The 14,921-nt window shown below is 34.7% G+C and overlaps 1 protein-coding gene across 1 annotated transcript in view; it reads right to left on the reverse strand.

Moving 5' to 3' along the window:
- Positions 1–972: 972 nt before the first annotated feature.
- LOC135216243 (SLIT-ROBO Rho GTPase-activating protein 1-like) overlaps positions 973–14,921 on the reverse strand; it is a 179,001-nt gene continuing 165,052 nt past the window's right edge. Inside the window, 2 exon segments of the mRNA XM_064251407.1 lie at positions 973–5,151; positions 5,154–5,394. Of these exon segments, the coding sequence (XP_064107477.1) occupies positions 4,238–5,151; positions 5,154–5,394 (1,155 nt within the window). The 3' untranslated portion in view covers positions 973–4,237.

Genomic DNA, 14,921 nt, shown 5'->3' on the forward strand with positions numbered 1-14,921 from the left:
CCACAGATCTATGGAAACTTTTTCCTTGGGTCTGTGGTGGCTGCCAAACAGATCGTGTAACTCATCGTTGCCCTTAACTGGGCAAGTTTGTATCTTTCCTAAGATGATTGTGTGGAAGAGACAATGAGTGAGTTGGCTGGTCTCTTTCTTTCTCGTTCCTTTCCTTTGTCCTATGGGCGGGTTGAGGAATCGTCATTTACTGGACTGGTCAGGTACAGGTGAGTAAGGTAGTCATACTGGTAGTGTTGTCTAGCAAGGGGGAGTGAGGAGTGATAACAAACCCTGATGCATTGATTAGTTATCAAAGTCAGAATTTCTCTTCAGTTCCCTACTTCAATGAATCTTCCCAATATCGTTGTATGTAACCGAGTTGGCGGAGTTGTTGGATATCAGTTTATCTAGCTTCTCACAGGCATTAGTCCCTCTCCTGTAGATATTTCTTTGGAGTTGGACTGGTGGGTTGGGCCCCAGCCAGTTTAGGATGTCTGTGCCTCCCACTAAGTATAAGTCTATCCTATTGTTAAGACCAAAGGTTTGTTTGCATATGAATAAATGACTAAACAACTGGAAGGCAGTAAATAGAGAACTGAAGCATCATGACATCCACTAGGGGGAAACTAGGTTGGGCTTTACCCACCTCTTTCCCCCATTGTTACCAAAATCTTGTTCTTAATAACCACACTATGGCTAAGCGCTTCAGAAAATCCCCTTATGTTATGACCAAGAGTTTGTTCTGTATATGAAAAATTGCAACTTATCATTTTGACCATTAATTTTTGCATTTTTTTAACAACCACATAAATTTCAAGTATACTGTTCTTAAGTGAAACCAGAATGAGTATCATAGCAAGAATGGTAACTTTTTCTAATGGTTCAAAGGAAATTATTACTTACCACAAATCTGGCTCTGTGGAACACAAGACTTACAACGGATTAAGGGAGACTGGCTGCAGTTGCATTAATACAGAGATGTTACTTTCAAAATACTTTTATTTTTTAACACTGCAAGTAAAATAGTACAATTTAAAGCATGGAATCTCTGAACAAAAAGTATAAACAGAGAAGAAAAGTTTGATGAAAATTATACTACAGGATTCTGAAAAAAAAGGAAAGAAAAAGAAAACATGGCACAAGGGCAACTCCACTGTTCCCATTTTCATATATATACGTATACGTATATGGATATATACTCTTGTTTTATGGGCACTTACTTAATTGGAGACACTACACACCCAGTTGCTCTATGAATTTATGGTGGGTTTTGGTTAAAAGGTCATTAAAAGGTTCTCAGTTTGTGAGTGCTGCTAATACATTATGGTCTATGTAATGTAATGTGAGTTAAAAAAAATTTACAGTTTCATTAATGTGTGTATCTGTATAATTTTTCTTAATAATAGTAGTGGTTTTGGGCGTGTGTAATGGTTGAATCTGAGAGAATTGTGACTTGAGGTCCATTTATTGGTGGTGAAGGTTAAAGACTGGTGTTGACTTTTCTTGGGGGAAATACATGATTTTTTTTTTTATTTTGTTGATATACAGTTGTATGTTACTGTTAAAATACAATCAACATCTATTTCCAGGTATTCAACTCTATTTAGGTATGAATGAAATGATCGATTAATTTTCAAGCTATATGATGGCCCTCGGGTGAAAATGAATTTTCAGGACATTCACATAGACACTGAAATACAGCACATACAGTATACACTAATAAAGGGCAATTTCATTATCACATCTTTCATAAAGAGCTAATTCACGTCTTAATGAAAAACACTGTAGTACTGACACTGGAATGGCACACAGTGAGACAATCTTGACAGCTTCCTCAAATACTATACTTATTCTTATAATGACCTTTGATGCATTTCACAAAATCATATCCCTCTCAATTTATCTTTTATACCCACAAAATACAGGCAAATGCATTCAATACACACAAGCAGCTAACATATTGTAATGCACAAAAATGCAAACAGTATATAACTTAACTTGAAGTCTGCCTGAAACAATTTGTCAAATAAATAGGCAAATTTTAAAACCCAATTTGGAGAACCATTCATGACATGGATACTGACCTTTGTCACAAACCAATTTACAATTAATTTTTAAATAATCTCTAGGTTCTTCTTTAGAATGGAAAATAACTCACCTATAAAGAACTTCAGCCTACCAATAAAAAGTACACTACTCTTCAAGTAATCTTTGAATATTTTGACTCTGCCCTACTCTTCAAGTAATCTTTGAATATTTTGACTGCCCTCCTGTTCAAACATACAGCAAGAACAAATAATAACGGTGTAATTGTACAAGACAAACCCATACTAGTCACTCTCTTCTACCTTGCTACTCACAAACATGAGCTGACAAGAGAAGAGTTAGCATCAGTCATGCAAACAAATATCTGAAAACCACTGGAAGGATGTCTCATCCATATTATCCAGATACATATCTTAACTCGGAACATAAGCGAAGATTTTTTATAGTTTATAAAATTCTATTTGTAACATCAATTGTTTAACAAGCAATAAAACACAGGCATCTATATACTTCATTTCTCAGGATAATAGTAGACTTCTCCTTCTATAGATCTACAGACAATGCATTTTTTCTATGCCCTTGTGCCATATTAGTAACTGGGAAGGAAAAATACATATATTTACAACTTGGAATTTATCTTCAGATCCAAAATTTATTCATCCATAAACTGACCCCAAACTATACAATGGTGGGTCGCAAGAATAATGTTTCTCATCCTACTTTACCATCATACTCGTATAGGAAAATAAGCACTTGGCTACTTGGTCCTTTACCGCATTATTATCACATAATTGTGCTTCATGCTCAATTACAACTAACAACTTAAAACTTAATATCTGTTTTGTTATAGGTTGGATGAGCAGTATCTTGGAATTCACAATGCGCTCAATGTACTAAATATTAAGCGCTTTGGAATTTCCTTATGGTTTAATTCACTTCCCATTCCGTCATATTTTCACCCCCATATATACACAAATTATTTTTTTCTAAAATATATAGAGCTCAAGTTTTTTATATCTTATTTTTCTTAATCCTGACCTTTTGGTCTCTAACCACACTAACGTCCATACACATGAAGAGTTTTCAACACAGCACTTGGAAAGCACCAATCACTTGGAAATGATTCACCTGTGCACTGGAAATGATTGCCAAAATGTATACATACAATATCAGGTTATTTCTGGACATATACAAAAGGACATAGTTTCTGAATGTCTTTGATCAGAATACTAAGATTTCAACAAATGGGAACCTGACTAGTAATGTACTGTCCAGACTAGTAATGTTTTACAATGCCAATATAAGAATATTCATTTTTCTCTTTAGTTTAACTAAACTTAAAAATAAAAAGGCATTCCAGCTCATGGGATTTTTCTAATACTGTATTGTACAATATGTGCGTAGCACTAGAATGCAATTTTCAGTGTAAAAAAGCAGACCATTCCTTAAATACATATTTGTCCACATCTTAATTAGGTATCAACCTTGCTAGTTCTGGTGATATGGAGTCCTCACTAAGGCTCAAAGTAGCTAACTGTCTGTCGTCAATACTGTATTCATAAAGAAAATGCAATGGAAGAATCATTTTCTTTCATGTGCACCATCACCTTGAGCAATAATTCATAATACGTACTAAAATACAATTCAAGCTTGTATCTCATCAACTCTTAGGCTTTTTGGATTGAGACAGTTTTGTCATTCATAAAGCCAAATCATTACTGTTCATATTGTTGTAAATCTTAAATGCTTGTAAATCTTAAGTGCACAACTCTTTCAAATTAGTTTGAAAGTAAGATAATGTTTGCCTTTATATCTTATGCCACTTCTCTCCTGCCCTTCTTATATGCAAGATATCAAAGAATATGATTCATGAATGCTAGTCTATGTATATACATAAGTATGATAAAATCTTTTCAAAACTGCACTTATGAAGTTCATTACTTCCCTACAAAATGCATTGTGGAAATTATTAAGAACATTACTTTTATCAGATTTCCTCTAACTTGTATCACCAATTACACATTTACTTCCTTGGCCACAACATTTTCTCTATTGTTACATAATACAATACATACAAGTATAGGTTTTCACTTACAATAATCACACCTATTATTATACAATAATCACTTCAAGACCTCTTTTAAAAATATAACTACCTTCCTTTCCAGGCTTGAATAACTTTGGAAAAATACAGAACTTATTACTTTGAGGGCTCTGGTTCTGGAGAACTGCGTGTTAGAGATGGTTTTTTCAAAACAGACGGCTTGACTCGAACTGGAGGTTTTAGTCCAGGTGTTGAACCTCCTGTGGAAGCAGCAACAGCTTGCAGGTACCGAGCAGCTAGTTTTGGAGTGGAGGGAGCCACTGGACCTTCTACTGATGGCTTATCTGAAGCTGAACGAATCTCAACTCGAACTTCTGGAGACCTTTCTGTACGTTCGCTTCGCATTTCAGAATCTAATTGCTGCATAACATTGTCAAGGCTGCGCACAATACTAGACACTGAAGACTCCTCGGCCTCAGTGATTCTCAATTCTGTGGCATCTGTACTTCTCTGTGTCAAACTTAGTGAAGAGGTCAATCCTACTTTAACTGGGACTACAGTTTGAGTCTGTGCATCTGTACTATATCCTCCAAAAGACTTAAGGGCAGGAGTTTTCTTTAGTGTGCACTGGTTTTGCTTGGCAAATACTTCTCCAGCAGTCATATCTGGGGACTGGGTACCAGGAGATGATCCACCAGAAGAGGAGGAACTATCATAACTTTGGCTTTCTCGGTGCAGATGTGTGCGTCGTAACCTGGGGCTAATGCCACTGTGTTCTTTGGGGGAAGACGATAATGGTGTGACAGGTAAATCCATGACTAAATCTGGGGCCCCTACAACTGGTTTGTTCTTTTCCCGCCGTTCCCAAAACGTGCGAGGCGAAGGTGAAGAGTGATTGAGACGTTCTTCTGAGCTACTAGATGACAGGCTGGAGCTTTGTGATGGGCAACGAGGCCTGTGCTCCCACGAACTTCCACCACTTACTAAACGATCACCTGGATCTTCCTTAATATCCAATGTACCACGGGATAATGATGGATTACCTATGCTATCATTGGTTGTAGTTGAATCATGCTAACGCTCAGTTGCTCCATGTTTTTGCTCTTCTGAGACTCCTCCATCTTGACCTCCTGCTCAATTGTTTCCGCCACCAATGCAGGGGCCACAGACTGGGTCACCGACTCAGAGATGGGGCCGGGAGACTGCTGGCTGTGACGGTCGGTACTGGGGGAGGTGGGGGTAGCATCTCCACCCTCATCCTGCACACCTTGCACGGTGATTTGCAGATTGTGTTCGCCATTGAACTCCCCCGACTGTGGGTAAAAGAAAATTATCATTAAAAATAGCAGTTCTTAACCTAAAATCTAAATGTATTTAAGATTGCAGTTAAACAAATTCAAATAGTATTTGAAAAATTGACTGCCTAATCTTGAAGGAACTATTAATGAATTACCTGTTTCTATGACTGAAAACTAAATATGAAAACTACCAAGTACTTTTGAAAATATTTTTTATGTTCAATAAATACACTGATATAATAGTATAAACCATATGTACTAATGTAAACCACAATTTTCTCAAACAATCTGAAGCATAAAAAGTAATGAATAGAGTCATTTGCATGTTATGAATTCCTAGTATTCAAGACCATGTTCTCCTTTTCATTCCTGCCATTACTAGTCATTAAAATGCCATGAGGACAAAATAAATCTGAATGGAAACCTTTCCTGAATTTCTTGCAAAACCATAATGAAAAATTTTATTCAAGCAATAAATGTCATTAAACCCATCCCTGTACAATTAAGTTGAGAATGAAAAAAATACCAATGCATACTTTACAACTATTTCACATATTAAACAGATTGTTACAAATCTATTTGTGAATACAGGCAAACAGAAATCTAGCAATTAGATGAAAATGTACTCTGTGCTGAAAACCTTGAAAATATTCCACAATTAGTATGTCTCACTACACCAAATCTTGAAATAATTACAAGGATAAATATTCCATAAAATCACAGAGTTATCAACAACTGCACATCAAAAATGATTCTGCCCTAGCCAACAACCTTGCAACTTCCACTAATGAACAATAAGCATCGGTCAATTTTGCAGTCTTATCTTTATTTCAAAGTAAGATGGCAGTAATGAAGGCCACAAAGAAATAATCAATATTGCTCAAAATCCAGTGAGTGAAAACACTACCAGTAATGTGATGCCTTTAAACATAAATGAGCAAAATTGACCTTTGAGTGAGGGATCTGCCGACCTGTTGACTTCAGACAAGTGGATGAAGGTTACGTAAGTGTATATTTAACAGTACATGAAAATACCAGTGAAACTTAAGCATAATGTAGATAAATCATCCCCAGAGACCAGGTAAACATACAGTATTTACAAATTAGGCTTGTTATAATTTTAGCTCTTTTCTATACATCATCCTAGCCTCACAAAGAATGATTCTAAACCAATTATAAAATATGTAAAAAGTATTATTCAACATACAAATCACTGCATATGTATAATTTTCTTGTGCCTTGACAATGCCTTATAAAGGCAAAAGTGCTTGGCTTTGAATTTCTGCCAATAATTTTCCATTGGTAACTGCTTATAAAATGAGATTGCAAGCATCTACTGTGACTTTTTAAGCATATTATATATATAATATGATACAATAGCCACAATACCCTCATAACTTCTCAAATTCTTTGCGCTTTTTTTGGATACACTTAGTCATTACAAAGGCTTAGATCCAACTGCAAGAAATTTGAAGTAATTACGATGTCAGGTAGCAGGAAATGAACCTGTGTCCCATAATCACAATGAGGTCACGCTGCCAACCTAATCACGAGAACAGTGAAAGTCTATTCTCTCATACATACATATACCTGTTAAATTCAGATAAATTTATTAAGACCTGGAATAGACCCATCCCCATATTTGTAACCAGGTGGGCATTTGTTTTCATTGCTTTTAGGCTGAAAGAATTTGAAAAGTTAATAGGGTATTGTGGTGACATGCACACACAACTATTATATATATAATGTCTGTCTATCTATTTATCTATATATATAAAAAAGAAAAAAAAGAAAAAAAAATATATATATATAATATATATATATATATATATATATTATATATATATATATATATATATATATATATATATATATATATACAGTGGAACCCTTGTATTCGCAGAACTCACACATTCGCGGATTTCTCTTGGGAACGTTTCCCTACATTATTCGCAGAAAATTTGCATGTTCCCGGTATTTTCCTATGGAAGATATCCACAAATTCCCGTTTTTTTTTTTTTTTTTATCAATTTCATCATAAAATGCACTTTTTGTGATAAAGCTATTAAAAAAACCAAGTCTGAAAATTTTTAGTGTTTTTTTTGAGTTTTAACTAACAAAATAGGCTGTTTTTAGCATTTTTATAATGTGAAGAACATATAGTTGGAAACTGACATCAGAATATAGGGGCCTTTAACGAACTCTATACAGTAGTACCTCGAGATACAAAATTAATCCGTTCAGGGGCGCCCTTCGTATCATGAGGTTTTCGTATCTCGGACCACATTTTACATGTAAAATGGCTAATCCGTTCCAGGCCCTCCAAAAACACCCCAGTAAATTTCATACTAAAGCTAAATTGACCTATAAACAATGAAATACTACAACAATTTGGACCATTCAATACCTAAATTAATAACAAAATGCAAAATAACCTGTAAATAAAGTGTATTAGTGTACATGGTATACAAGAAATACTGTACGTAAAATGTGGAAGCTTACCTTTCGAGTGAGGCTATCTCCGAAAGTGGCGGCAGAGGAGGAGGACAAACGACTGCACTTTATGAAAAGCGGCTAGAACATCTTTAATTTCTGCCGTTTTTTTTCTTTTTTTGATTTCTAACTTTTTTTTTACTGTTTTTTTTTTACTTACGTAGGTTTTTTTTTTTTTTTTTTTTTTTTTTTTTTACAGAATTTCAACTTCATCGCCACTTTCAACTTTCTGTTTTTTATCACTTGGTTCTTCCTTTTTGCTTACTCCTGCTAATGCTAAAGGCCTCTTTAAAAAATAACGATCCAAGGAAGATTGCTTCTGCCTACTTTTCACAATGTTCCTGAAACGACTCAAACAAACGTCATCGAACTACGCAAGCATATGACCTGTGTGAGCCTTTTCGGGGTGTCTTTTTTTCAATAAACGCATAGTGTTCATTAACGGCTGCCCGTCTTGATAATTATCTACTAATTGTTGCACCTCTTGACTCTGTTGGTCCTGGTGTCCATCAAAACCCTGTTCAACCAAATGCTCTCTCTGCAACTGATTTGGGTACTGAATGTTCGGCTGCTGACCTTCAACATAAACTGAAGTGCCTTGATTATACTGGTATGCATGTTGTAAATGATTGGTCAACACCCTCTGTTCAGCAGGGAGTGGAGATTCTACCAACCTTGCAAAGTTTCCAGTTATCCCATGAGAGAGACCTTGATCACTTATCCCATGTGAGAGGTCTTGGTCACTTATCCCACGAGAGAGATCTTGGTCAATCATATATATGTCGTCACTCAAGAGGTGCTCTTCTTTTTCCATTTTCTGTGAAAAGATATGAGAAATTTTTTTTAAAATACACATTGACGATCCCGAAATGAATACCGCGTGTGTACTATAACAATGTTGGTACCGAGTGGCCGAGGCATGCCACCACGTACTTAGATGCATGATGGGAGGGATGCTGGCCAATAGGAGAGAAGGATCTCATGGCCGCGACTAGCGTCAGGAACCAATGGGAGAGCAGGAGGATGGTGGCGAGTTTACTAAGTTGTCGGCGCGCGAGTTTCAAAATTGTTATCGGTGGTTCGGGCGAATCTCGGACTTTACAGAAACCTTTCGTATCTTGAAAACTTTTCGTATGTAGAGCCGTTAAATTTTTCGTATTGGCTTTCGTATCTCGAGTTTTTCGTAAGTTGAGCCTTTCGTATCTCAAGGTACCACTGTACTGTATTTCTTCTCAGTCTGTTCTTTGCAAAGTATTATAACATAATTTAATATCATTCAAGTTTTACTTTGATATGGGAAAAAAATTCTAACTTTAAAAATGTTAATCTATCTCAGCAATAAAGGCCTGAAGATCTCAATAAATTCAGTTACACAATTTCCTCTAATACCGACAGGCTTTGGGGGGGAATATTATTTTATTAGGATTGAATAACTGCCACATAAGTCCTGGAAAATAAGTCTGAATCCCAAGACGTCAACCCACAGGGGTAAAAGAAACATATTAGTCTTATTCTGCATCTCTTCATAAATAGAAGACATTTTCAATTTTACCTGAAGACAAAAGTTGTATTAAATAAAAGGATATACCATTTTTATATTAGTAGCTACTACGTATACATATAACAGTTTCACTGCGAGTTGGAAGGCCGACTCTTTTCCTGATCAGAATATCCTGACAGCAGCTTCCAAAACCCCTTTAAATCACAAGGCTGTAACAACTCTGAATTTCATCAAAGGAGTTGCTTTTGAGACCCTGCCTATAAAATCATTGGATGATTTTCAAAGTAGTAAAGAATAAATCAGAAAAATTCACAACACACTTAGTCAGGGATGAAAATGTCATCCCACACTTAAGGAAAAGTAACATCTTGTGAGGCAATATCTTCCACAGACAGCATGGGATAGCGAGGGAGGAGAATCCTCAAATGGATGCAATACAAAGCATCCACTATTACCACCATGGATCTGTGGTTGACTCATCAGAGGTTGGAGAGAGAAACTCTGTATGAATGGTCAGTGATGCCTAAATGAAGAAACAACATTGATTTTATAATTTAACCTTAATGAATAGAGCATCTATAGTTACATTTGGTCTTCCAAATATGAACAGGTTGCATTTGATATCAAAAGACATTTTGCAATGTGTTAGCCATTTTTTTGCATTCCACCCAGTCCTAAACCTATTTACATACAGTATAGCATTCAGCTTTACAAGTAAAGGCAATTCAAAAGGTAATGGGCCCACACAATTTCATACATCTAATAAGAGCCTACTCACAAACCCATCTCTGACTCAAATATTCAAATACTTTTTTCAATGTCAAAGTTCCTTCTGACAATATCAGAAGGCCTTTGCTGATCCTTGTTTTCTGAAGCTAACCAATAATGCCTCAGCTGGAATTGGAAAGATTTCATGGGAGATCTCAGGGAACATTACCTTCTTGGGGTAGCAAATAAATGAGCAACTGCATTATAAAACTATCACCTAATGAAATACTGATTTTTGTTTGGCAATACAATGTATCATAAAACACAATTACTGTAATTTGAAAATGAAATTTCACACAAGATATCTTCAAGGCTAACCATAGAGATGACTACAAAAAATATATATTAAACACTGTTACTTAAATCTTTAAGTGAAAAATATTCTGTATGAAGCATCAATAAGATGGTCCACTAAATATGAGTTCTAAAAAATAACATATCTCTGGAAGACCTGATTTCTACAACAACTTTATGGCGAAGATTTATGCCACTGAATGAGCATCTTCAATTCTTAAATGGCTTGTTAAGCCTACGGACATAGGTTCAGGTATGTGTGAAGCTAGATGAGGACTCAAAGACAGCAAACCCCTGCCAATGCAATTCCAGTATTATAAATACCCTGCTGGAAAAATAACTTATTTTTTCTTTCATAAATACGAACAGTTACTCAAAATCTGCCGCTCATGTTTTATTTTACAATCAGCAGGAAACTAATATTCTCTTTAAATACACAATGAAAATAATGATACCCAAAATGCTACAATACCCAAAATCCAGATTCAACACAGAGTCTAGCTTTTCCTCAAAACATAATCGGGTAAATAGTAAAAATCTTTTAACTAGTTTTCCTGCAATCCTGCTAACAAACAGACAAACCTAACTGAAAATTTTACCTCCTTAGCAGAAATAACAAATTTTTGGTAAATCTCTAAAAGTATCCTGAGAAAATTAATAATCTTTATGCAATGAAATTTTGAATAAAGAGTCATCTACTTAATGGAATATCATAATACCCATCTGAACTCATAACTTCACATTTACTAAAAACATTCAATGTGGAAAACTTATAAAATGTGTCCCTGAACTTTTCACCAAACCATATTCCTTTTTTCAATAATTTTCAAGTGCTTATGAAAAGAACTAATTAATACAACACTTCAAATGAGAAAGGGGCAATAAATTTAAAAATATTTTCCCATGTTCAAAGTGTAAGTGTACACTAAAATGAATGGATGCGAGACATATTAAAGATCTATATTTGAAAAATTACATACTTCAGAAACTTTAGCACATCTCTGTAAAGAACTAATTAAAGCTATTCATATCATACCTTATCTGCAGTCTTCCATAATGTACACATAAGTCACACATCATATATAAATAAAATGGTCAAACATTATGACCCCAACTTCGACATTAATATTTTTGCACATTGTTTCCACTGAAAGACTAAAATCCAAAGTTGGGGAATGACATATACTAGATGATATTCTTCCATGCCAGGATTCAAAACAAGTTTAAGATAGACAGCAGAGCAGCACTCTTAAACAACCTGCCTAAAACCCAATTAGAATCCTGGTATAAAGGGAGAGTTCTCACTGTATTCCCAAAGTTTAGATTCACACATGCAGTTTTCAAAGGAAGATGCATCCAAAAATATAAAATCAAGAAGTTAACCCTCTTACGCCGGAGCGGTAAATAAAAAATTGTCTCCCGTGTGCCGGAGGGGTTACGGAGTGAGCGCGGAAGCGGAAAAAATATTTTTTTCAAAAAATCACAGCGCGCTTAGTTTTCAAGATTAAGAGTTCATTTTTGGCTCCTTTTTTTGTCATTGCCTGAAGTTTAGTATGCAACCATCAGAAATGAAAAAAATTATCATTATCATATATAAATAATGCGATATATGATAGCACAAAAACGAAATTTCATATATAATTGTATTCAAATCGCGCTGTGCGCAAAACGGTTAAAACTAACGAGTTAATTTTTTTTTCGTTGTAATGTACACTAAATTGCGATCATTTTGGTACATAACACATTGTAAAATGATAAAAGCAACACAGAGAAAATATTATCACAAAATAATGCATGAATTCGTAACGCGAGGACGTAAACAAATATTTTTTTTCAAAAATTCACCATAAATCTAAATATTGTCCTAGAGACTTCCAATTTCTTTCAAAATGAAGACAAATGATTGAATATTACTATACTGTAAGAGTATTAGCTTACAATTGCAGTTTTCGACCATATCTGACGAGTTAAAGTTGACCGAATGTCAAATTTATTTATATATATATGTTTTATAAGCAATTATTTCGGAAATAAGAAAAGCTACAACCTTCAAATATTTTTCGTTTTATTCTACATGAAATTGCGCACATTTTCATATATAAAACTCTATGAAATGCCTAATATGAAACGGAGCAAATATTCCGAGAATGGGACGTACGTATTTCGGAGATTTGTGGCGGAGAATCGCGCGGAGGGAAGAAAGATTTTTTTTTTTAATTCACCATAAATCTAAATATTTTGCTAGAGACTTCGAATTTGTTTCAAGATGAAGATAAATGACTGAATATTACTAGACTGTAAGAGTTTTAGCTTACAATTACATTTTTCGACCATTTCGGTAGAGTCAAAGTTGACCGAACGTGGTTTTTTTTCTATTTATCGTGATTTATATGCAAATATTTCGAAAATGAGAAAAGCTACAACCTTCAATTATTTTTTGTTGTATTCTACATGAAATTGCGCACATTTTCATATATAAAACTTTATGTAAGGGCTAATTTAAAATGGTGCAAACGTTACCACAATCGCACGTATGATCTTTTCGGAAGAGTTACCGCGCGGACGTAAAGAAAATGTTATTTTTTTCATAAATTCACCATAAATCGAATATTATGCTAGAGACTTCCAATTTGTTGCAAAATGAAGTTAAATGCTTGAATATTACTAGAATATAAGGGTTTTAGCTTACAATTGCGTTTTTCGACCATTTCGGTAGAGTCAAAGTTGACCGAAGGTTGAAATTTTTGGCAATTATCGTTATAAAAGCTACAACCATGGGTTGTTTTTAGTTGTATTGTGCATGAAATTGCGCACATTTCCATATATAAAACTTTATATAACGGCTAATTTTAAAATGGTGCAAACATTACCACAATCGCATGTATGATTTTTTTCGGAAGAGTTACCGCGCGGACGTAAGGAAAAAGTTTTTTCATAAATTCACCATAAATTGAAATATTGTGCTAGAGACTTCCAATTAGTTTCAAAATTAAGGTAAATGATTGAATATTACTAGAATATAAGCGTTTTAGCTTATAATTGCGTTTTTCTACCATTTCGGTAGAGTCAAAGTTGACCGAAGATTGAAATTTTGGCAATTATCGTTATTTATATGAAAATATCTCAAAACTGATAAGAGCTACAATCATGAGTATTTTATTGTTGTATTCTACATAAAAATGCGCACATTTTCATAGATAATACTTCATGTAACAGCTAATTTACAATGGTACAAAAATTATGTCAAAGTGACGAAATAATTTCCGAGATGTGTCACAGATACTTTTAGTGCGGCAAGAAAGAAATTCGCGCTTGCGCGCCTGCGTAACGATTGTAAACAAAACAACACCTTGATCCATGAACTCCCAGCATCCCCCAAGGCGCGTGATTCAAAAGTTTTAGGCTGGTAGGCCTATAAGTATTTTTCCGCGAATTTTAAAAAAAACTTTTGTAAGTCGACGTAAAATACGTCCAGTCGGCACACGGGAGACAAAAAATGTCGACGTAAAATATGTCCAGTCGGCGTAAGAGGGTTAAGTAGATCATAGCGTAGAGCCACTGTATTTACATAGATCTTGTGATTGTGACTGGTATATTTCCTTTGTATCATATATGTAAACATCATATAAGAATTTATTTTTCATGTCCAAAGCAAGCAAGGAACACTCATTTTACTCTACTTTTCCTCAAGGCAACAACTTAAAATCAAATGCAATTAAACAATGTGCGCAAAATACTTGAAAAAACATATGTACATACAGTCTCTGCCTAACACCTATGCTAAACTGAGAAGCTGTAATCCATTCAGATGTGCCAAACACAAATTAAGCCTCTAATACATAATTATCGCCTTACCTTCCTCTGCGTTAAGGACATTTCATTGTACAAGCATAAAAGATTCCCTTCTCAACCAGAAGAAACTATTCCTTTCATTATCTTAAAAATTCTTAAAAGTTACTGTTTACTTTTAAAAGCATTCCAATACGTATTGTACTACAGTCAATTTTTGAAATGGCTGGTTTACAATACATGCAGAAAGCAAGGCATTACAATTATTCCAAATTGTTCTTTTGATCAAAGGTGCCTTGCAAACAATTCAACAGTATTAAATTCAACTGATGATTTATAACTTTCTGTCATATCTAAGAAATACAGCACAGGCCTGGATGCTGCTGAGCAATTTCGTGCAATATTCATGCTTTGCATAAACTTTAAGACTGTCTAACCCAAGCTCACTAAAGTTACAAATACCATAATGCAATGCTTATAGAGTACTGTATTAACAAACATACCACAGATGTTTTGCTTCTCCTCTATTATGCATGTTTAAAGACCCCCCATAAATGTGTCCTACCACAGATGCAGTTTAAAACATACTTTTTGAGTTATGAACTCATTTAGGTGCTTTTCACTGACACAGCTTACATACACTGTCAGTCTTAATCTTTAAAGATACATCTAGCAATATTTATTGCAATCTCATGAC

This window comes from Macrobrachium nipponense, chromosome 19 (genome assembly GCF_015104395.2).
Source record: "Macrobrachium nipponense isolate FS-2020 chromosome 19, ASM1510439v2, whole genome shotgun sequence".
Taxonomy (NCBI): Eukaryota; Metazoa; Arthropoda; class Malacostraca; order Decapoda; family Palaemonidae; genus Macrobrachium; species Macrobrachium nipponense.